General features: G+C 40.9%; 1 protein-coding gene and 1 long non-coding RNA gene across 4 annotated transcripts; one reads left to right on the top strand and one right to left on the bottom strand.

The window, feature by feature from the left end:
- Positions 1-174: 174 nt before the first annotated feature.
- LOC125293070 (calcium-independent phospholipase A2-gamma-like) lies at positions 175-23,978 on the bottom strand. 3 transcript variants are annotated; one of them, XM_048240707.1, is made up of 13 exons: positions 23,688-23,978; positions 23,373-23,561; positions 14,639-15,886; positions 12,376-12,543; positions 10,853-12,194; positions 4,877-5,026; positions 4,624-4,781; positions 4,351-4,445; positions 3,917-4,088; positions 3,695-3,752; positions 2,557-2,751; positions 2,161-2,356; positions 175-1,241 (listed from the first exon to the last, which is right to left on the bottom strand). In XM_048240707.1, exons 4-13 carry the CDS (start codon positions 12,447-12,449, stop codon positions 979-981), a joined length of 2,703 nt encoding a protein of 900 aa, XP_048096664.1. In that variant the 5' UTR covers positions 12,450-12,543; positions 14,639-15,886; positions 23,373-23,561; positions 23,688-23,978; the 3' UTR covers positions 175-978. The 3 variants fall into 3 exon arrangements, with proteins under 3 accessions (XP_048096664.1, XP_048096665.1, XP_048096666.1); XM_048240708.1 differs by having other exon boundaries at positions 23,373-23,507; XM_048240709.1 differs by lacking the exons at positions 14,639-15,886; positions 23,373-23,561; positions 23,688-23,978 and adding an exon at positions 12,709-13,375.
- LOC125293072 lies at positions 20,718-22,838 on the top strand. The gene is made up of 5 exons (XR_007193318.1): positions 20,718-20,799; positions 21,572-21,705; positions 22,060-22,198; positions 22,508-22,558; positions 22,714-22,838. It is a non-coding gene; the product is annotated as an uncharacterized LOC125293072 (long non-coding RNA).
- Positions 23,979-24,046: the final 68 nt, after the last annotated feature.

The following is a 24,046-nucleotide window of genomic DNA, read 5'->3' as shown; positions in this document are numbered from 1 at the left end:
CAGAATCCAATGATGGGACGTCCAGAAACCTTAAGCCACTTTGCCATGCGTTCATTATTGTTATTTTACATCTGTCCAACGGCGGTGCCCTGCATAATAATGCTGAGATATTATTCACCAGCAACTGAGCAGCAGCCTAATCATACCATGTCAAAACATTGGCTGACAATGTAGTGTCCTGAGAAAATATCTTTATTGCATATAAGAAAATGTAAGGTATAAATAAGTGTCTTATACATAATAAGTGTTAAATACATAAATATACCTGTAAATATAACACATATATATGCAAGTAGTTGGCACAACATTATGACTGCATTGTATTGCTTCAAGTACTCAGATTACACCCCTGATAAGTGACAGTGGGTAGATAACTTTGGCGTTAAGTGCATTTTTTCCACAATATATTACACTAGCATTGTTTTGGACTTTACCAGAATACAGCACCTGTTTCATAAAATCTCTTATGTAAGCCCTTTAGTGTGTGTGTGTGTGTGTGTGTGTGTGTCTACTGCCAGTTTCCTTTAAAATGATAGAAAGAAGCCAAGAAACAAGGGCTACACACAAACATAGTTACTCTAATGAGACAAGAGTTTCTATTTTTCTATCTGTCTATCTATGTATCTTTCAGTGCAAATATTATAAAACTGATATATTTTGTTTGTGCCCACAGCTTTGTGCCTGGTCTCCAAGTCTGTTAAAGTGCTTCAAATGATTCTTTACTGCTATGCATCTTACCCTTCAAGACTGTCATTCCAACTCGAATGAAGACTCATTTGCATTGGTTTCATTCATTGCTTGAATGTAAAATACATCTCAAGGACAAAGTCCTCCATTCTTTAATAATCACCTCTGATTGCCAACTCCGTGGCCATCACACCATTTCAGTCATGAAATCTTGTGTCTTCCAGAACTAGATCATTTGACCTTTCATTCCAGAGCGGGTGTGTGTGTGTGTGTGTGTGTGGGGGGGTCAGTTCAGACCCAGCGGTGGCGCAGCTCCCACGCCCTCTCACTGAGCCAGTCTTTGCTCTTGGACAGTGTGCTGCGCTCCGCCCGCAGCACCATGCACAGCAGATCCAGCTTCAGCTTGTTCCGCTCCAGATACAGAAGAGTGTCCGACTTCAGCTGGTCCAGCACCTCCACGCGGCTCTCGTCCAGGGACACCTCTGCGCTCAGCATGGGGTTGAACCGGAAGTAAACATTCTCCTCCAGCAGGTCATCCAGGAGAGTATGAACACCTGACACAAAATAGGAATTTGTTTGTTTATCATTGTTTATTTGTTATTTGTCAAATTTTACTGCAGCCAAAACATAAACTGTTTACATCCAGACAAACAGGATGTGAATTACTCCAGTTTCATAAAACATTAAATGGACTGAAGAGCAACAACACATTGCATTTATAAAGCGCTATTTAAGTGCTTTGTAGTGAGGGGGAACCTCACTAACCACAACCAATGTGTAGCATGGCAGCCATTATGCACCAGAATGCTCACCACACACCCGCTTGAGGTGGAGAGTGAATCAATAAATGAATGCACCTCCCATACCTCCACCTAGCATAGCGTGCGCTCCCATACTAGCCTAGCGTAGCGTGAGCTCCAATACCTCCACCTAATGTAGCGTGCGCTCCCATACCTCCACCTAGCGTAGCGTGCGCTCCCATACCTCCACCTAGCGTAGCGTCAGCTCCAATACCTCCACCTAGCGTAGCGTGCGCTCCGCTCCCATACCTCCACCTAGCGTAGCATGCGCTCCCGTACTAGCCTATCGTAGCATGTGCTCCCATATCTCCACCTAGCGTAGCGGGCACTCCTGTACTAGCCTAGCGTGTGCTCCCATACTAGCCTAGGCGTGGCGTCAGCCCCATACCTCCACCTAGGCGTGGCGTCTTGCCCCCCATTCTAGCCCTGGCGTGAGTGTGCGCCCCCATACCTCCACCTGGCGTGGCGTCTTGGCTCCCCATACTAGCCTGGCGTGGCGCTGCAGCCCCGCATACCTCCACCTAGCGTGAAGGTCTTGCCTCCCCATACCTCCACCTTAAGTAGGTGTGGCTCCCATACTAGCCCTAGGCGTGGCGTCAGGCTCCCATACTAGCCTAGCGTAGCATGCACTCCCATACTAGCCTAGCGTAGCATGTGCTTCTGGTGGACTCACCCTCTGTGTCTGTGGCGCTGTAGATCAGGTGGCTGAGCTTGGCGCGGAGGCTGGTGGATGTTGCTGGCCCTCTCTGGGTGTTGTCGTAGCGGCCGGTCCCCAGCGACAGCACGCACTGGAAGGGCTGAGTAGGCCAGAGCAGTCTGCACTCATGCACTGCCAGCGCACACGGGTTGTTCTGGATCAGACCTCCATCCTGTTCAAAATTCAAGAGAGAGAGAGAGAGAGAGAGAGAGAGAGAGAGAGATAGATAGATAGATAGATAGATAGATAAAGTTCCGACAATAGTATTCTCCTTAGATGTGCAACAAATTGAAAAGGGTCTTTTCCCGTAAGAAACTACACCTCAAACAGCACAAATAATAACCTCCAACCACATTGTACTGTAACGCTCACCTGATGGATATCGCTGTGTAGGGGGAACTCCCGGAAGTAGCCGGGGGCCGCAGAAGAGGCCCGCACGGCCTCCCACAGCTTGTACGCCGAGCCCCCTGGATATCGGCTGAGGCGCCCTGGAGCGTGGTTATAATTCCTGAAGATGAAGGCCTTGGGGCTGGTCCCCCAGTTCACCACTGCACTCACGGCAGACACCTGTTGACCCAAGAGCAGAAAATGACACACAAGATACCAGCTCCCAGCATGCTCTCTGATAGACTTCACTGATGGAAGAAAGAGCAAGAAAAACAACTAGAAATGCAATTCCAAGGAATTACCAGTGCATTAAAATGCTTAAGTTGTGATGTAAAATATCATGTATAGTTAAAACAGATAATACAGAGATGGTTACTACGGTCATGCTAGGATAGACATGGTGGTTGCATAGCTTAATAAAAGTTGATAGTTTAAAAGTAGACTGTTTAAAAGCTGAATGTAGATAGTTTAAAAGTTGTTGATAGACAGTAGATAGTTTAAAAGTTGTTGATAGACAGCTAGTTTAATAGATAGTTTAAAAGTAGACTGTTTAAAAGTTGAAGGTAAAAAGTTCAGTAGTTTAATGGGTTACATTGTTTAACAGTGGATTATTGTAGTGAGGACTTTTATTTTGAAACAGTTTTGGGCAGAGGAAACAGTTGAATAGGATGTGTAGTCTTAATTGACCCAGATTGTATGCTTAAAGCCTGAGGCTGCAGGTGGCCTGAACACCTGCCATAGGATTCTAATTGCTTAATGGCCGTATTATGATGTCATAATCGGCAATGTTAAGTCTATGGGGATTTTTAAAAAGTTTTTCTTTAATAGTTTAAAAAGTATAAAAGTTTCAAAGTTGAAAAGACATAGCCACCCGATCTGTTTGAAGACCGACGTTACAAAGTTTGAACGAAGTTTCTAAGTTAAACTGTTCAAGAGAAATTGCGTACGGATAAAGTGGTAAGTGGAATAATAATAAGAAGTTGCCTAGGAAGAACAGTACAGTGCATTTTCATGCACTGTAATAACAATTCATGGAGGTAGAGCACCCTCTAGTGCATCCTTTTGGCTACTGTTAGTCTACTCAAGTGGCACAGTGTGGATTACAAATATACAAAATACTTACTTTGGGACAGATCTCACTCCTAGCAGTTTTAATCAGAACCCTCTCACCCATCTTCTCCCTGTGGAGCAACAGCACGGTCAGACTAACCTGACATCACAGCACGTAAAGTACAGCTCATTAGACTGCATGTCTGTTGTGTGTTTTGTCTCACTTCAGTAATGACTCACTTCAGTAATGACTCCCAGGACTCGTAGGCTACATGTCTGTTGTGCTTTGACTCACTTTAGTAAAGTCTCCCAGGTCTCGGTGCTGTAGTACGAGTGACTCCAGCCCATCTTTACTGTTCCAACCAGGGGGTTCTGTTTGAAAACGTCCGATCCAAAGCGCCTGTACATCTCCTCACAGTCGTCCAGAGAGAAGCGCCCCAGACCGATCATAAATGCCAGCACAGCGCCTGGCGGGAGGACAGGTGGCCATCATGGGACACTAGCTAAACTAGAACCCATAATTAACACAGACGGTGGCCAGCATGGGACACTACAGTAGCTAAACTAGAACCCATAATTAACACAGACGGTGGCCAGCATGGGACACTAGCTAAACTAGAGCTCATACATAACTTTGCAACTCTAGGCTACAATATCACAACTTTAATTATCATTCTCTTTATTCTTTAATATTCCTTAATGTCTTAGATAACAGACTGTATCACCTACCTGTGCTTACTCCACAGATGTAGTCAAAAAGCTCGTGTATTCGCCTGCCTGTCTGGGCCTCTATCACCTTCAGCACTTCAAGCGGAACAACTCCCCTAGAAATTACAATGAAGACGTTTACCCACAGAAGAGTCTAACAGTCATAACTCTCTAGGCTGAAGTGTATAAGATTGACTGATACAAGTAACTCAAATGTCTCATAACTAGTTTGTGACTCATGCTCTCACTTTTTGTTTGTTAACCTTTACATGCACAAAATAAAGTCAGCTGTACCTTGTGCCGCCTCCATCAATGGAGAGCATCCTCACGCCCCGCCCTCTGACTGGGTCCAGGTAACCAATCAGAGCCATGGTTTCCCTAAGGGCTCTCTGAAGCTTTACATCTCCAGTGTAGTTCCGTCGATATTTCAACAGCTGCAACGGCAGCTTTTCCTTCAAAACCATTAAGCTTTATCAGCACACAAACACAGAAGATATTGCAGCATGTGTAGGTCACATGACTAAAACGGTGCATTCAGATGAATTACCTGCCACACCATTGCCTTGCATGCTGGGTGTGCTATAAGATGTCTGTTCAGCTCCTCTGCGCAAGCAATGACGGAAGCTGATGCAGTGGCGCTCCTCAGGTTCGCTAAGAGGACCTTTGTCATCTCCTCTGCTTGATCCTGGCCCAAAACCTACATGACAAATATCGGAGTTACGAGTGAAATGTTACAAACGGACAAGTCAACGCTGCATCCATCACACCAGGCTACTGCTACACAAGCTCGCACCGCTGCCCATGCTGTTGAGACGGATGCCACGGAGTCGTTATGTTGTCCATAATGTTGCCATCTTTGATTGTGACGTCTGTCTGTTGTCCATTGCCTTTTTTACGTCGGAAAATCACTGGCGTATATTTCAGCGATCATTCTCTTTCTCCCACAAAGTGACTGCTGTTGGGTCCTATAAGTTGCAAGTTGTTTTCATATACATTGCCGATAGGCAAGCGTGCATGTTAATAACTTCCCCTTGTTGAGTGTAACATTTTCGACACCTCATTTCACACGCTCACTGATCACATGATCCAGCAAGCGATTCATGATCTTATATTCATTTGACAGTTTGTGGTTGGCCTTATAACGATTACCTGTCTGTGGTGGTTACATTTTATTTATTTTTAACAGAGTTTTTAAGGTCAATGATGTGACGCTCATTTTTTTGTGTACATATGGGTTACATACATTTAAAATTGTTAAAATTTGAAAATAATTTGACAAATTATTTTCAAATATCATTTTCATCAAAAAAATGCTTTAATCTTAAAGTTTTGGATTTATTTAATTTTGAAAGAGTATTAACTGAATTTGGGTAAAATTGTCAACACGGTGTAACCACAAAAACATGAACCAAATAATTACACTTGAAATTCTCTCCAAAATCCCTTCTAAAATAATCTGGCATGATCTTGCACAAGAACTTTTCTATATTTAATACAAGTAATGAAACCCCATTGTTCTGAATGTTTGAATTAATATGGGGAATCGTGTCTGTCACATCAACCACTTACAATGTCAAGTGGTGTAACCACCATTTAAGGAGCAATTTTGTATGTATTATGTCAGAGAAGGACCATGTCATGGAGAAGGACCCTTCAAGACCCTAACTGCTACGAGTCAAGGTTAGCAACTCTCTTAAAGTAACATAATAGTGTTTTTAGGCCATGGCCAGGCAAGCTTAGGTTACATGTCAAATGGTATGACCTTTTAAAAATGTGGATAAATCAAAATAATCATACAATACTCAATTTAATGTAAAAACTGTGTTTGAATATTCACATAAAGGTGAAGTGTGTACATCGTTGTCCATAATAATTCCTGCAAATTTTGCTTTTAAATAGAAATGTCAAATGGTGTAACTGGTTACACCATTTGACTCTTTTCTGTTTGAGACCAGTTTGATCAGATTCAGGGCCAAGAGTATGTAATTTTAGGTGCTAATTATATTATTTTTATAATTTAAATAGTGACTAACTGTTTAGCATGAACAATAGCTTTAAAAGGGTTTAATTAGATTGCAATTTAAGCGATTTTTGAAATGTCAAAGCTTTTCATTTTAAATTTAAACTTCCATAATTCTTTTTTAATATTTTATTATGATGTATGTAAACAGTATGTTCAAATTATAAATAAATAATATAAATACATTTACTATATATAAAATGTGCCTCTTGTCCCCCAATGGATGCCACTTACAAGCAAGAAATACTTGTCTCTCCACAGAGTGCATGTGAACGCAGATCCTGCTGTTGGTTGGTTGTTAAGAAATTATCATACCCACTCTTTCACTCACTCTTATTCTCTCTCACACACACTTTGGGCCCTAATTTAGCAATATAAAATGCATGGTCACTAGCAAATAGCGTAAATACATTTAGGGGTTTGTCCAGTCCACATTCGGGGTGGTTTTGTTATCAAACGTCAGGTGCCTGGCGCAAAAAGGTGGCTCTTATGTTTCTTAATCAGTCATGGGTGTGTTTTGGGCTTAACATCCTTTAAACTAGGGCTGCAGCTATCGATTCTATTTGTAATAGATTAATCTAGCACTTTATCGATCGATTAATCGGATACATTTTTTTTTGCATTTTTAAACAACCAAAACACATAATGCATAACGAAAATGACATGGCTGTAAAATGATCAAACAATTGGCACAGAGATATTCATTCTAACTCCAACATTAGGCTACAAAACTAAGCCCATTTATTGCAATTTACCCATTTAGTGTTTTTAAGTGTCAGTGCCATCAATTAAATAATGTTCAAAATGCTCTCTTTAAAATTGCAGCCTCTTGTGCATGACTTAGCTGGGCGAACAAAGCTGCCCATACTATGTTGTGAAGTGCTGGGAGGGAGAAGAGGGAAAGAAATTTAATGTGTTAATGTGTAGCCTACAACAAGTTTCATGCTGTAATCTAGACCTGACATCAACATAAATATCTGTTTTATGTAGATTTCTACACCTGCAGCATTTACCATTAGGCTACTAACAAATAATTTTACCATTAGGCTACTAAAAAATCATTTCTGGGGTGAGCCTATTTGCTATGGTAACCTAGCAACCTGTGTGTGTGTGTGTGCACGCGTGCGGTGCGTGAGGAAAGATGAGGGTGCATGCATGTGTGTGAGGGGTTCTTTTTTAGGCATACTGTCTTGCAATTGAACGTGAATAAGTTTACTTACTTAAAAACATCAAAGCTAAACAAGCTATCATGACATCGCTACAAATACAGTATGTGATTAAAATCAGCCAACATCAATGTAGGCTATAGGCTACGTAGATAGATGATAGATAGGCTAGATAGATTGATAAATAGCCTAGCCTACTTTATTGACGCTTGGTGAAACAGCATGGAGTGGATATTTAGGTTCAGATGCTTGTTCTTTTCCTTTTTGAGTATGTAATGATCCCAAAACTTTAGACATTCTCTGCCATTTATGGATATCTTGACTCCACCATCCCGCCAGCTAAATTCAGAATGTACGATTCACGCGCTAGTGGTGTGCTTCCTGAACAACGGTCCGTGTGGAACAATCAGATCCCTGCGCGTATAGTGCGCGTCATAGAAATTTAACGAGGCTTCGAGGCAGGGTTTTTGAGTATAATTTCGAGTAACTCGATGAATCGTTTCAGCCCTACTTTAAACCAATGAGGAGGACATCTGTCATTCCCTTTAACAGCATGCAGGGCAACTTCAAACAGCGGTGTATTTGAAGGAATCTGCTTGTACGCAAGACTGTATGGAACAGGTATTCCACTAAGAAATTCTTTACTAAAACCGAGTAGAGTATAGGCTACACACATCTGCACTTGTCTATTAATTGAACATATAGGCAAAGTGAAACTAACTTCACTGTGGTGTCATAGTCAACGACAAAACAGTTATACACAGTTAATTACTTTCAATATTGACTGACAATGGGTTACCAGCAAAACATAGCCTGAAAAAAGCAAAACTTCCCCCTATAATGTTCGAATGACTGAATAAATAACCTAAGGACATTTATTCTGCAGAGGAATTGCTGCTTACTGTACATCTCGTGACAGTGACGTGTTTCATATGCGCCTTTCCCTATAGACCAGGCTTTTCTTGGTCAGTGGCATAATGCTTTTTAGACGGTATAAGATAGCGATTTTTAGATCATGTGCCAGACCACACCTTATGTCGGTAATTGCCACACCCCTGGGCGCATTATTTAATAAAAGTGAAGTGTAAGATATGAAAAAACTTTGCATCACAATAATAATACGCTTTGCGCCAGGTTTTGCATTGCGAAAATAGGGCCCATTATCTCACTCTCTTTGAAAATAAGGGGTATAGACTGAAATTGTATTGAACTGAATTGAAATCAAATAGAACACAAGTTTCTTCATTGATGTTATGAAATGATATTTGATATGGAATATGATGAATGACATAAATACATATCAAAATATCCAATTCAGTTTACCTTGATGCCCATTTTCTGTGTCAATTTCTTGTCCTATTGCTATAAACGTTTTATGGTCAATTGGTGTAACCAGTATTTTGTCTAAAATACTAATAATGTACAAAAAAATAATATGGATAATGATTTAATACTCTACTTTACTGTAATAATGGTTGTTTAAACCATTTTTACTCAAATGGTCAAAGAATAGACAGAAAACAAGATGTTTACAGCATATCGTCTTGCTCAGTACAATGAAAAACCCATATAATTTAAAATTAGAAATAAATATAATAAAACATATTCTCATAGGATATTACAAAATAAACTAATAATTTCATGAGAGCAATTGCATGAACTCTAGGAGGTGTGAAATATCAGATATTTGTCATTTTTGTGGTTACACCATTTGACAATTTAACAGTTAGTTCTATCTTTTGTTAAACAATAGCATACACGTCATATTAAATAATATGAATACAACAGAAATACAAAGTATACACTTTAGCAAACCCCAGGCATGTTTTGTTTTAAAGGTTTAAAGATATTTTTAATTTTCTCATCTTACCAACCTTTATCTGTCACTGACCCTTTAACAGCTGGCTTAGGCTATAGCCTACCTTAATCTTGTCATTATTCTTATAAAGAGGTTCGTAAAACGACGTAGCCTACTGTATTCGGAGTCTGTCTTTATTTATCAACTCGGTACAGCATCAGCTGGCCAGTGTGCATGAACAGAACTCCCGCTAACCCCGGAACTGACATCACCTCCAGTTACTACAAAATAAAAGCATTCCTTACACTATTATTCCATAATACCGCATCTCCCTTTCTTTGACAAGAAAGGGTGGACTTTGTCTCTGCAGGTTTTAAGGGGTTTATTCTGCCCTTTTGCTGGAAGATCTGTCCTGATCGGTCCTTGTATCAAGCATGCAAAATAGAAATAACTTACACATTACCATACTGTGAACTATTACTTTAGCAGACTGTGTTCTTCAAAACTTAAAATCTCTCATCGGAGTCCAACAACTTTAATGTTCTTTTCACTGTTCCTTACATCTCCAGTCATTCACTATGACCATCACCAAGCCCAGCATGCATTGGGAAATCATTCACTATGACCATCACCAAACCCAGCATGCATTGGGAAATCAGTCATTCACTATGACCATCACCAAGCCCAGCATGCATTGGGAAATCAGTCATTCACTATGACCATCACCAAGCCCAGCATGCATTGGGAAATCATTCACTATGACATTACATTACATTTTACATTTGGCTGACGCTTTTTTAACCAAAGCGACTAACAACATGGTAAACAGTAAGTTTTAGAACAATTCTCACAATTTTAGGACAGTTTAAAAAACACATTAGAGTACAGTAAGAATAAGTCGTCGGGTGAGTGCTGTATTTTAACAGTTACTTGTCAGTTTAAAACGGCTGGTGAGTGCTAGGATCAGTAAGACTTGTTGTAAGTGTTGCTATGAGAGTAGATGTTCTCTAAAGAGCTGGGTCTTCAGGAGTTTTTTGAAAGTGGAAAAGGATGTCCCTGCCCTTGTAGGAACTGGCAGTGTGTTCCACCAACGAGGAACAACAGATGAGAAAAGTTTGGATTGGCTTGAGCGCACCGGGTGGTAGAGCTAGACGTCGCTCGTCAGAGGAGCCGAGCGGTCTGGAGGTAGTGTAAGTCTGTATGAGGGCATTCAAGTAGGTGGGAGCAGAACCGGAGACTACTTTGTAGGCAAGCGTTAGAGACTTGAATTTGATGCGGGCCGCCATAGGTAGCCAGTGTAGCTGGATGAGCAGCGGGGTAACATGACCATCACCAAGCCCAGCATGCATTGGGAAATCATTCACTATGACCATCACCAAACCCAGCATGCATTGGGAAATCATTCACTATGACCATCACCAAACCCAGCATGCATTGGGAAATCAGTCATTAGAATCAAAGATATTGAGCAAAAGGCGTTGTTAGATTGATTTGTGATTTAGTCACTGCCGCCCTCTGCTGTGGTTAATGACGACTCACCAGTCTTTCCGACCTGGCTGACCTGGTTGCTGTCGGCACGTCTCCGGTGGGCGCCTGAGCCCCCTGGTTCTTGGAGCCCACTCCCAAATAGCTGCCTATCAGATCTGGGATAGCTGCAGTGGAGTGCAGCAGGTAGTGCATGAAGGAAGATGGCTTCTCCTGTTGACCACTGCTTACGGTCAACACCGTTTGGTTCACGTAATCTCCGTCTAGGTCATCCTCGAAGCCCGGCTGGCCTTTGAAATAGTGGTTTATGTGACTGGCCATGTGTGCATGGTTTGCACCAAAGCTTGTTGTTATGTTGCTGAGGTGAAAGAGGCCAGGCGATGTGGGCTGTGCTGACGGACTAGTCTGCTTGGGTTCCGTGTCGTACCTGCTGTTCTGCTGTGTCGTGCTAACGGATACAGAGTCTGTAACTTTGGCTCCAAAGTAACGGTTAATGTGGTGAGCAAAGTGGAGGTACCCCTCCTCCCAAGAGCCGGGCACTTCATTAGTCTTGGCATCGTCCTTATGGGCACAAGAGCTGGACACTTCAGTAGTCTTGGCATTGTCCTTATGGGCACTGATTGAAACAACGTCATTCACTGATGGCTGGCTGACATCGGTGGTGACTTTAAGGGTTTTTCTCCGTCTACCATGTCTCACTGTGCTAAACCGTGATCCATCCACCGCTGTCTTGGCATGAAGATCTCGTGCTGGACTTGTAGAGAAAACAGAGTTAATGTGATTCGCAACGTAGTTGTAACTCTCCCCAAACCTGGTAGCGAGCGAACTGATATGAAATAGCTGCAGCCCTGTGGCCAGTCTGGAGGGTGTCTGGTCCTCATGACGCTCTGCTGTGGCCAGTCTGGAGGGTGTCTGGTCCTCATGACGCTCGGCTGTGCTGTGTAGAGCTGCCACTGGCCTCAGACTACTTCTCTTTCCCTCCAGTGGTGTCCTGTCCTTGCCTGCCCTCGGACTATGGGAATGCCTCTGTTGTCTTCGCTGAGGTTCGTGGAAGGTGTAAACCAAACCACTATTCCCAAGACTTGATGCTACGGACAGGTCTTTGCTCTTGAAATAGAAATTGATATGTTTGGACAGACGCTGAAAGGACTCTCCGAGACGCAAACCCAGCACACTTAGCTGGAGAGAGGAAGGCTTCTCCTCCTGGTGGATGCCAATGGGAGGCTCTGATTTGAATACATTCCTGCTGGAGGTGGAGTACAGTCGCACAGCCTGTGAGCACAGGGTGGTCTCATGGGTCACCTTCCTTCCTATGTCTGCAAACTGACCACTGGATCCTGAGTTCAAGTGCTTCTGTTTAGCCCTCACACTTTTCAGACAGGTTCTTCTCAGAGTGCTGAAAGGTGGGAAGTGGAATATTAACATGGCCCAGTGAGGCTCTTTAAGAGGCCACAGTTATTAACGTGACCCAGTGAGGCTCTTTAAGTTTCAGTATTTTATAAATGTTTGACTCAAAATGATGGACAATTTAACCTCACATCAAACATGGATCAGGAAATGGTCTAGGCGGACAGTACCTTATCTTAGTGTAACATCTTAGCCTCTTCTCTCCTAGATAAGTCACAAAGTTTGCACTGAGGTAGCGACCCATTGGGGAACGGAAGCGGCCGGCCACAAGCAAATGCGACCTCACGGGACCTCTGACCTGTGTCTGGATTGGCTTAGGTGCCAGTATCACCGGTTCCCTTCAAAACACAAATATGGTAACATTTTGGAATGTTGAAATATTTGTCTCATAAATAATTTTGCGTGCATTTGTCTGATCATTTGCTCAGAGTACGATATCAACTTAAGACGTTTTGTAAATGGTTTAAGCAGATGGGCTGGGCAACAATAATACAGTATTTTACCCTCTGATGGCAGATCCATGAAACACATCATAGAGGGCTATGCCTTCCAGTCATCAATAAACACAGTGTCTATTGGAGTATAAAGCATTGGAGTGTAAATATTCTTCATAAAAACATAAGTGTACTTGGTTATCTAGAAAGTTTGCAAACTTTTAGGAGCAGTTTAAAAAAATCTAACTTGTCACCAGCTGCAACATAAAATGTGATTTTGTGAAGGTGTATCCTTTGTCACCCCTACACCATAGATCTACACGTCAGTGGCTACAGTATAGTAGTGTTTTGTTTAACACCCCTACACCATAGATCTACACGTCAGTGGCTACAGTATAGTACTGTTTTGTTTAACACCCCTAGTGGCTACAGTATAGTACTGTTTTGTTTAACACTTACAGGCACAGCAGGCTCAGTCAGTCTCAATTGAGTTTTACTATCTACACGATGTATTTATAAACACACAACACATGGCAGGCAAAGGCATGACGGTCGTTCACCTGTCAGAGCCTCCATAGATAACTCCTGCCAGTTTCACCTGTCAGTGCAGTTCACCTTTGAGAGGCAGGCTGAAGACCTCCACACAGTGTTTTGTTATTGTTTGAGAGGCAGGCTGAAGACCTTTTCTCTTGCCCTACCTTTGATCAGATCAGGTATTGGACAACACTACACTTAAAGGAGCGATTTGTAGGATTGTTACCGAACGTTCTGTAGGCCAAAATCAAAACACTGGTGAACGTTCTCAAGACTACCAGACGCGAGCCTCTTCTGGGTTGCCAGATGTAGGCCTAATTAACACTTAGCTAATAACGTTAGACCTGCAGCTGCTTTAACGTTTCTCCAACCATGACCCAGCTACACATTATGGAAACAGTGAAAACAAAAAATACCTCTCTAACCAACGTAACATATTTAGCTGAAGTTAGCGATGCAGATGAAGTTTAGCCTAGGCTACTTGTCGTGGAGAAATATGGCCAGCTCTGCGTCAGACTTGATATTCTTCGTTTGACGAAGACGCCGCCATATCAGCAAGCTCCTCCGATGTCCACTTAATTTGTTTCTTGTTTTAATTTTGGAAATTTGCCTGCCTACAACTGACTTCATGACTACAACTGACAGCAAGTTGACAGTTGGCCTTTGCTAATTTGGCAACACAAATAGGAGGACTCGCCAGCCCATTATAATACGCTATTCTAGAATTAATCGTTCAAAACAAATGAAAATTCCAAGAGATTCCGCCCCGTAACTCATTTTTTCATGGGTTTTACAGGTTATAGTAATGTTGTCAAATAAGCCATTACTTCAATTCATCGTGTTTCCTTACTCTCTGACAATATGGTGATCATTTTTGGAATGGTTACCATTTATTTTCCATTATTTCCTACATACTGGACCTTTAATCTTAATAAACCGCTATATGCTGTAATACAAGCAATAATGCTATACTGCACTGATAATGCTATACTGCACTGTCCACATCAATCTATTATGATAATTATTCATTTATATTACTTTATATATAAAATATACTTATACTTTCGGCTTTATATACAAATTATATCACCATTGAAATAACTGTCAAATATAGCCCGTGCTGCTCCGATGTATGCCCCATAACATTGGCATTCCATACCATGCCTAACCTTTCCAATACCATGCCATACCTAACCTTTCCACTGGTCTTCCTGCCATGTTAAAAAGCTTAATAGATAATCAGGTGCTTCTATAAATGGACTCACACTTAACCCTCAGATTAAGAATGATCAGTCCCATTGCTTAACCCTCTAGCAGATAAAGAATGATCAGTCCCATTGCTTCACTTACTTGCTACATTATGAAGGAAGGGAAGGTCAAAGCCTGGCAAAACCCAGTTCACCTTGAGAAGGCCACAGCCCTTAAAATAGTGATAACCAAACAGATGGATCATGCAGGTATTTACCTGAAGCTCACTCCTCTATCTCCTTCTTTCTGCAGACGGAGACACGTTTGTGGCTCAGATGCTAACAGAACATGTCTGTGTTATTGCCCTGAGAGTTTTCTGCTGTATCGGCACACACAAGCTTGTGTTGTGATACTTAATCTCCCTCCTCCCTCTTCCAAGACAGCTGTCTGATTGGCTAGCCCCAGAGCAGTCCCACCCAAAGTTGCACTCTAATGACCCAATCAGGCGCTCCACCCCCACATTCCTTCCTGTAGGTCACTTTCTCTGGCCAGCATGGAAGGTCATGTGTTCTAAAATAAGAGAAACAGCACTCTGAATTCTCACACGTTGAGCAGGACAGTACTGACGTCATGTTTATTTACCAGAGACTGGATCAAATAAATAACCAGTGCTACAGAAATATGTACACATTTTGCTTCTGAGAGTCGTGGAGGAAACCTGACAGTGATGTACTGAATAAAATAAATAAGCATATATAAGTATAATATAGGTATACTTACTTATATTATACTTATACTCTTGTAAGTATACTTATATATATATTTATACTTATGTACTGAATAAAATAAATAACTTGGCAGCCACTCTAGCAGCAGCATGAGGTTGAGCGGTTTATGCCAGTGAGCGGGGAGATTTACTGGCCATTGCTGGCTCCTGTTTAGTAAACACCAGGGCCATTGCTATGAGTATGCTAGGCTGCTGGGTACACCATGTGCACATTCTTATCACATGCTGCTTCCTCTCTGGATGTCACCGAAAGATTATTTGTGTCCTTTGCTTTTCTAGCTATGCCTAGGTGTGCCCTCAACAACCAATGGGCACACGGTATCCACTCTCATGATCCAAACACGACGATGGCGGCCTCTGTTTTCACTGCTCAGCTTAGTAAATGTAGTGCAAAATGGTCCAGAACTCAAGCCGCAAAACAAATTGGTCTTGAGCTGTTTAGGCTCTGGCACATGTGGCAAAGCCCAGTTCAGACGGAGGCCTCTCTTCACACCCCAAAATAACCGATTGGACTTCCTCTTCCTCGGCATCGCATTCTTTTCTCCCTCAATTGTTCTTCTTCACGCAGCGTCCCGTAGTGCACTCCTCCCGGCCGGTCCAGCGGAGGCGGTTTTTGGCGAAGACGGCGTAGGCTTTGTCCATCAGGGGCCGGATGTAAGGCCACGATATAAGGCGCCCCACCCAGCCCAGCCCCACAGCGGTGTACATCACACTGAAGGCCGGCACGCCTACGTGGACCTGGACACACAGAGCATCATTCAGGACCCAACTGGACACCTCATCACCTGAGAACATGCTTTTCAACAGTAGACTAGTCTATAGTAGACTAGTCTGAGAAGATGCATTGCAATAGTAGACTAGTCTGAGACCATGCATTGCAATACTAGACTAGTCTGAGAACATGCTTGTCAGTAGTAGACTAGTCTGAGAACATGAGAACATGCATTTCAATAGTAGACTAGTCTATAGCATAGTCAATAGTAGACTAGTCTGAGAACATGCATTTCAATAGTAGACTATTCTACAGTATAGTCAATACAGAGTCGTGGTTTATATTGTTTATGTTTATGCTTCTAACTAATTCTTTTACTTTACAGAGTCGTGGTTTATGTTTACAGAGTCGTGGTTTATATGTTTACGGTTATTATTGTTATTCTGTTAATTCTACTTGTTTTTATTACAGCCATATGACTTTACTATAGAATGTTGAATTTAATGTCAATGTAATGTTTATTGATGTCAAGTGGCGTTGGACAAAGACATACAAAAGATAACATTTTAGAGTAGATATTTTCAGATCGCAGAGGCAATGGTACTTTACTGGGATGAGCATTAGGGGAAATTTCACGTAGGCTACACAAATAACCAACCAACTATTGTGCACGGAATGCTATATAACCAACCACACACACTCAGGCCAGCAGTGAGATTACTGATTATTATTGTGCACGGAATGCTATATAACCAACCACACACACTCAGGCCAGCAGTGAGATTACTGATTATTATTGTGCACGGAAGGCTATATAACCAACCACACACACTCAGGCCAGCAGTGAGATTACTGATTATTATTGTGCACGGAAGGCTATATAACCAACCACACACACTCAGGCCAGCAGTGAGATTACTGATTATTATTGTGCACGGGATGCTCGTCAGACAGCTCATTTATGTCCGGTGGAGCGTCAGCTGTGTTGTAACGGCATCTTCTGTTATAATCTGCTCCTTACATCTTCACTCCGATACTGAATATCTTGTTTGCCCAATAATAAAGATTTTAACTAGGGCGGTCAATCAATTAAAAAATGTAATCAAGTTAATTACATACTTTGTGATTAATTAATCTAAATTAATCGCATATATAATTTTTGCTGTGAAAGTATTTTAAATATTTAAATTCAAATGAATCATTAAATAATCAGCATTAGTGACAATAAAGTTTAAAAACTATTTTATTATTATTTTCACTGTTCAAATAATGGCCATAATAATCTATATGACCTAATATGCTGAGGAAATAAATTCAAAAGTGCTTTGGAAAGAAGTTTTTTTTTTTCACATACAAGGCATTTCAGGCCACAGATATAACCTAAGGGGACACAATGAAAATAAATGAACACGCCCCTCAATGTCAACACTATTTCTTTGCATTGATGTGCGACTTTAGAGTTGACAAACTCCGGTGATATGCAAATTCCTTGCTGCAGATATTGCAGAGAACTTTATTTTAATCAACACTTTATTTTTATCAACATCATCAGGCTGTTTTTTAAAAGTAAATGCTCCAATCAATGATCTACATGTAGGCAGCACATTTTGTTCTCTCCTTCATTTTACAGTCTAATGGTTACTGACTAGAACAGCTCGGGGTCAAAGGTTATACGGAATCGATTAATCTGCACTATTTTTTTAATCAGTTATTACATTAACAATAGCAACACACCTGGCTCCAGTGGATATGAATGAGCTGGCTTAGAGCCTTCCGTGCATAAGTTCAATTTAATATTGAATCTTTATTCAATTTAATCTTGAATTTCCCCTTGGGGATCAATAAAGTATCTATATATCTAATAAGAAACTTCACCAGAAATATTACCATATTTTTGTATACAATTTCAAAAGCGGCATTTTAGAAAAAAAAAAATGTGAACAGTGAATGTGAAAGGTGAACATGTTTTATAAGTTTCCTCCTTCACGTTCACTCAGTTGCATTTGTTTTCAATGTCTTAATGGACACTCCACAACGCCGTGGCCCACTGGTTAGCACTCTGGAATTTCTTATACAGTAGTGTCTAAAAACCCTACTGGTCGAGATTTATGCTCAGTTGGTGTTGTAGGAGTGGTGTTGTGGGGCAGCCGTGGCCTACTGGTTAGCACTTCAGAGGGTCCTGTAACCAGAGGGTTGCCGGTTCGAGCCCCGACCAGTGGGCCGCAGCTGAAGTGCCCTTGAGCAAGGCACCTAACCCCTCACTGCTCCCCGAGCGCCGCCCTTGAAGCAGGCAGCTCACTGCGCCGGGATTAGTGTGTGCTTCACCTCACTGTGTGTTCACTGTGTGCTGAGTGTGTTTCACTAATTCACCGATTGGGTTAAATGCAGAGACCAAATTTCCCTCACGGGATCAAAAAAGTATATACTTATATATACTATACAACCCCAACCACAACCCTCTTGCGGTGCAGTGTGCCAACACAGACATCAAGCCAGACCAAAACAACAAAAAAAGAACTAAAGGAATCGTATTGTATTTTGGAAGAAAATATTAAAGTAGTCCTGTTTTTTATAGGAATACAACAGACATTATAGGAATCATAGTATTTTATGACATACTATTAGTAGGCTACCCTACTATAGCCTACGACTGTAGGCTACAATATATAAAGAGAATATTTCTGTGAACTTCATACAGTATCTGAACAGAAGAAGTCACGTTAACAGATGCCATGTTTCACAACCAAGTGTTGTCACAACTGCACGTTTGGATGGGCATGTACATCTTCAAAACACAACAGGGGCGTGCTCGCGCATCACAACATTCTAGCGCACAGTCCAGGGGAATAATTTCTTCAAAAAGAAAATTACTAAATATTGTAGTGAACTGAGCCTAGCTGGTTATGAATGTGAGCTCCCATAGTGCTGTGCAGTGTATTTGTGTGTAATGTTGATGTTGGTTTTAGTGCGAGTAATTGCGTTTACCTTGTCATGTACACTGGCGCCTTAATGCAGGGGCTTACCTGGGCTTCAGCCCAGGGGCCTCGACCAATGAGGGGCCTCCTAATAATAATAATGATAATCAATAATAATAAACGTCTGTGTCCGTATTCGCGGCGTCAGTCATTAGCCTACTCTGGAGCTAGCCTAATTGAGCACATCGCACTGCTCTACAATGACATCCATGCAGAGGCCCCCTTTGTCTTCTCTTCTAAAGTGTAACAAAATGTAACAAAACTTAATACATTCCAACGGGTGTGTAGAGGAGCTAGAGGAGAGGCTGAAACTGAATGACAAACTTACAAACGTGGGTTGGATTGAAGCAACGATAAACGAATGACGTGGATTCCTGTAACTGTCCATGAAAACAGAAGGCATAGCAGGTAAATATCGTAGCAAATAGCCTGGCAAATTTCACTTGTCTCACTGGAGTGAACGCAGAACATGGGCTGTTGCGCAAAGAAATGAATTAGTTATCAGCATCTCCCTTCACCAAAAGCTAAGTTTGTGCTAACCCATTCGCACAAATAATAGCCTATGTTATGTTTTCTCCATTGTTAACGTGAGATATAGGGTAGTATAGTGATAATGCATAAGGTAGCCAATGTTCACGTCACATGAGCCAGCTGCTTGTTCTGTAGGCTAAAAGTATTTATGTCCCTCCCAAGCTGCGTTAAAATGGTGTGTTAAGTGGACAGAATTTCAAAAAACCTCCTCGGGAACACCCCGACACGACAAACACATGCACTTCTGAAAAGCTTGAAACGTCCATATGTGTAGCCTAACGCATCTTTTAACTTAACCAGCCAGTGTTGTAAGAGTTCAACGCTTGTTTTCGTGCAGTAGGCTTGCCTTCTTGATAAGCGATGTCAGGGGTAGGCTAACGTGATTAAGGAGGGCTTTCTGTTCCTGTTTATGTAAATGTTTTACATAGGCTCAATAATGATAGGCTACACTGCATGTTATAGTCTATATTAACCAAAAGCGCACGTTAAATAGGCGGGTCAGATCACGGGCCGGGTATCATTTAATCATAATTAATTTTTGCGGTTGGGGGCTTAAAACATATATCCCAGGGGCCTCAGGTGGTATTAAGGCGCCCCTGGTCATGTATGTGTTAGCTTGTGTAGTCTTTCTTTATGTTGTACCTCATGTGTTTACCCTGTGTATTGTATGTGACTACCCTGTTTGTGTATCGTGCTTGTTTGATTGACCTCCCTTGTGTTACCTGTGTAATGGTGTTCCTGTGATTAAGTGCGTTGGTTCAATAAAAACCATTCTGAGACAACTTTGCAGTTTGTTACAATATGTTCCTCACAAATCCCTCTATTCACAATTACCACCAATATACACCCATACAGAAAAATCAAGGGAAAAAATATATTCACATATATGCAGCTACATCCAGTTTATATTTAAATAGATGGCTACAATATATTTAATACATATATAGTACAAGAATGTATATATGCAAGTATATGTGGGACCCAGCAATGTAACATATATGTGGATATCTTACATGAACATATATGGTGAATATATTCAATTAACTTATTTGCAAACAGGCAGTGATGGGTGGGGTTTACAAAAAAGGCTACCTTCAACTTCAAAATACGTCACTACCAACGTACTCTAAGGTCGTTGGAATAACGGTTAAAATGTTTGTTTGCAGCTTTTTCACTACATAAGCATAACTAACAGCTACTACTAGTCCAAATGTAAAACGTTTGCTCTAGTTAAGTGGATTGGCGGGGAGTATGAGGGCAAAACCAGCATTTTGCCGACTGACTGCATTAGTAAACGTTAATGAGGAAGACTTTTTCACCGGCTCTGTAACGTTATGCGATCAACATCTTGCTAGAAACTATGTGGTGGAGGGGAAGAAGGCAGCCAAGAGGTAGTTGGCCAGTTTTCGAGGCCATGGTGGTCAAAATTGCTGGTAAGTAGATCTTCATTGTATGCTAAATTGCTTTCATATAACATTTGCAGAAGGTAATGTCCGAATTAAAAATGGTATTATTGGTGGAAGCTGGAAGCTAACCTTTGCTACTTTCTGTATGCTAACATTAACGTTAGCATAAATTAGCCAGCTTTATTTTTTTACACCTGAAAGGGGTTTGAAAAATAAATTCACTGAGAAACGTTTGGACAATTAATGAAAACGACTTGTAATGACAGAGTGAAATACCAATTTGACCTGTCTCCCGGCCATATTTGGTAGTATATTTGCCTCTGGCATGTAGATTGATAGGCATACTGTATAGAAGCTAACTTATGATTTGTCATGCAAGACAGAGAATGGAACGGTTAACATTACTAGCCTAAGGTGTAGACATTCTATGCACTGTGGTTTAGCTAGCTAGCTGCTATTGTTGCATCATGGACAACACTTAGAGCTAACATTAGCTTTTTTTTTTTTTAGATAGGATGTAATGTGGGAACGTTATGTGCTGGAGAGTATTAGAGTGGACGAGTAGAAATTGAAGACACAAGTACTGTGCTTAATTTCATGGAAATGGTATTGCAAGTAATGCGTTTTGTTTTTGTGCACTATCAAACTACTTTGTCATGCTTTGTGCACTGACATTCTTGCAAAACCATTCACACCCATGCTAAATTATGGAAATGTAAAAGTTGAATTGTATTGAAAAGGACCATGTATGGTCATGTAGTGCATTTGAGCACTGACACCCCTTTTTTTTACATTTTAGAGAGGCAACACTCGAAAGCTACATCAAGGACACCGGAGGATGGACCAGAAGACCTGAGACCAAGACGACCCAAGCCCAACCCATAGCATGCTTCACTGACAAATGTTGATGCTTCATCATTACATAGACCAAAGGTAATCAAAAATTAATGTTTACTTTTTTTTTTAACTTTTTTGTTAAAGGTCTATTTTCGAATGCAGAACATAACCTTTTGTTTCTGAGAATTTATACATTTGTTTGAGTAGTTTTGATCTTTTGAATGACAAGAAATTAGCTTCAAGCTTCTGGGGACACAAAGTAAACTGAAAATATACCTTTCCAACCATATCTTTCTATGATGGTTGGTACAGCTTCCCTACAGTCTCAGATAGCAGTCTCACATGGGAGACACTTCATGAGTGGGAATATCCCAGGACATTACATATTACGCGAGTATACCCTTTACCAACGCCACTCTCATTCATGCTGTATATTCTGTTCACTTGCAGGTTTCAGAGAAGGCTGGTAGAGCTCTCTATGAGTGTGAGCTGTGGGAGATAACCAAGAACTGACAACCACCTACAGAAGAGGTGGCGATAATGGCTCTCCAAGAGGAGGTTGTGAGTCTGAAGGCTTTTATTCAACAAGGTTTGTAGAGTAATTCCATACAGATGTGAACTTTTACAATAAAATGTACACGTTTAACTTTAATGAAATAGCAGCTTCTTGGTTGTACAAGTTTAGTAAAAATTTGAGGATGAATCTAACTTTTCCTTTCAGTGTGTATCTGTGTGCTTCTCTCTTCTGTGTATATGATATATTAGTTGTGTTTTATCATTTAAAAGTGTTAGGCTGTCTGTGTCGACTGCTTCCCATTTTCGCCTCACCATCATAGATCTTTTCTGTGTTAGTAAACTGTAACTATTTGAGGTCCTAATTGATTGTGCTATTTTTTAGGAGGCACTTAGAGGGAATGCCTGGACCCTGAGAGGACTAAGACGATAATTGGTAAGTTTATTTTATTTGTATGTCTTTCTCTCCAACTCACTTTGTATTTATCTCCAATTATCGTGATAACACAACAGTGTTTCTGCACTTTAGCATCTGTATTTGTGTCACTAATATTTTGCATGTTCTATTTGTATATGTTCTGTCTTATTCAGAGGCCACCCTGAAGCAGTTCCCAGGCCAGACACTCACTCCAGATTGCTGGGCCAGGCAATAAATGCCAAAGTGACAGAACTGAGGTTCCATAACAAAAACAGATTTTCAATAAAATAGAATAAAAGATAACAGAAGTGTTGTGTGTTTCTTCCTCTTTATACTGATACTATGGTTCATTTTAAGTAAACACAATAGTGAAATATTTAATGATCAATGCGGAAAATATCAAACCATAGTAGAATATGAACTATATTAGAGAAATATATGTCTGAAATATATGGATCATGTGATCAGAATCTTCATCAAGGGTCATGTGATCATGCTTCTTACTGCCATATATTTAAATATATATAATTATATGCATAAAATATAAGAAAGTGGCCAATATTGAATATTTACTTATATTTTGAAATATATTGATACATACATGGGAATATATGTATTTCACATAGATGTAAATATATTTATTTATAGATGTGCTTATACTGGAATATGTTCAAGCTGCATATATGTGAATATATTATTTTTCTGTATGGGCAGTTTGGCGCATTTCTAAACTAAACTTCCTAAGTTGGAACGTGATTGCAGCTAACGTGTTAGTGCAGTCAGTATGTGTAGCCTAGTTTAGACAGGTTACAAGGTAGCAGACGCCTCATACCTGATCATTTTCATCGATCACATGCATTTCCTCCATTGCCTTGTCGTAGCTGATCCCACCATAGTGGGCTCCATCGTAATCTTGAAGAGATATATCCACAAAGTCTACTTTGTTTGGTCGATTCTTCTGCAGGAACTGCAGAAAATGTATCTCTTTCACGCATACCGGGCACTCCCCATCATACAATACCTAGGATAGTTCAAATAATTTAGCCTGAAAGCCTCTAATTGAAACTATCTAATGATTGAACAATTAAAAATAAAAACAATGACGCATTTAGAGGTGCAATAGAAAATATGAGAGTTGCTTGCTTACCCTTACGCTTGAAGATTTCAGGTGAGTGCAATACAAATGCCTCACGGAGACACTATTTGCTGTCCTGAGATAACTTCTGACAGGCAGTAGTATTACAGCTTTTGCGAACATGTTTGTTTGTATGGAGATGCAAACTGTGGTCTCCCCTTTCAAACGTCAAGGAAATTCAAATCATGTCGACACGCACACGCAGGCTACACCTTAGCTTTGAGTGGACTGTACTTGCCTTATACAGTCCCTTAAAGTCAGTTTAATAACAGTGAAAATTCCAAATTACACAACGCCTTAGATAACAGCGAGTTTTCTGTCTGTAAACTACAGCTGCGAGGACATCTTTGACCTTCTCTTCTGTGGTTTGT

Source organism: Alosa alosa, chromosome 4 (assembly GCF_017589495.1).
Source record: "Alosa alosa isolate M-15738 ecotype Scorff River chromosome 4, AALO_Geno_1.1, whole genome shotgun sequence".
Classification (NCBI taxonomy): Eukaryota; Metazoa; Chordata; class Actinopteri; order Clupeiformes; family Clupeidae; genus Alosa; species Alosa alosa.
The sequence above is the reverse complement of the archived record's forward strand: the minus strand, read 5'-3'. Positions and strand labels throughout refer to the sequence as shown.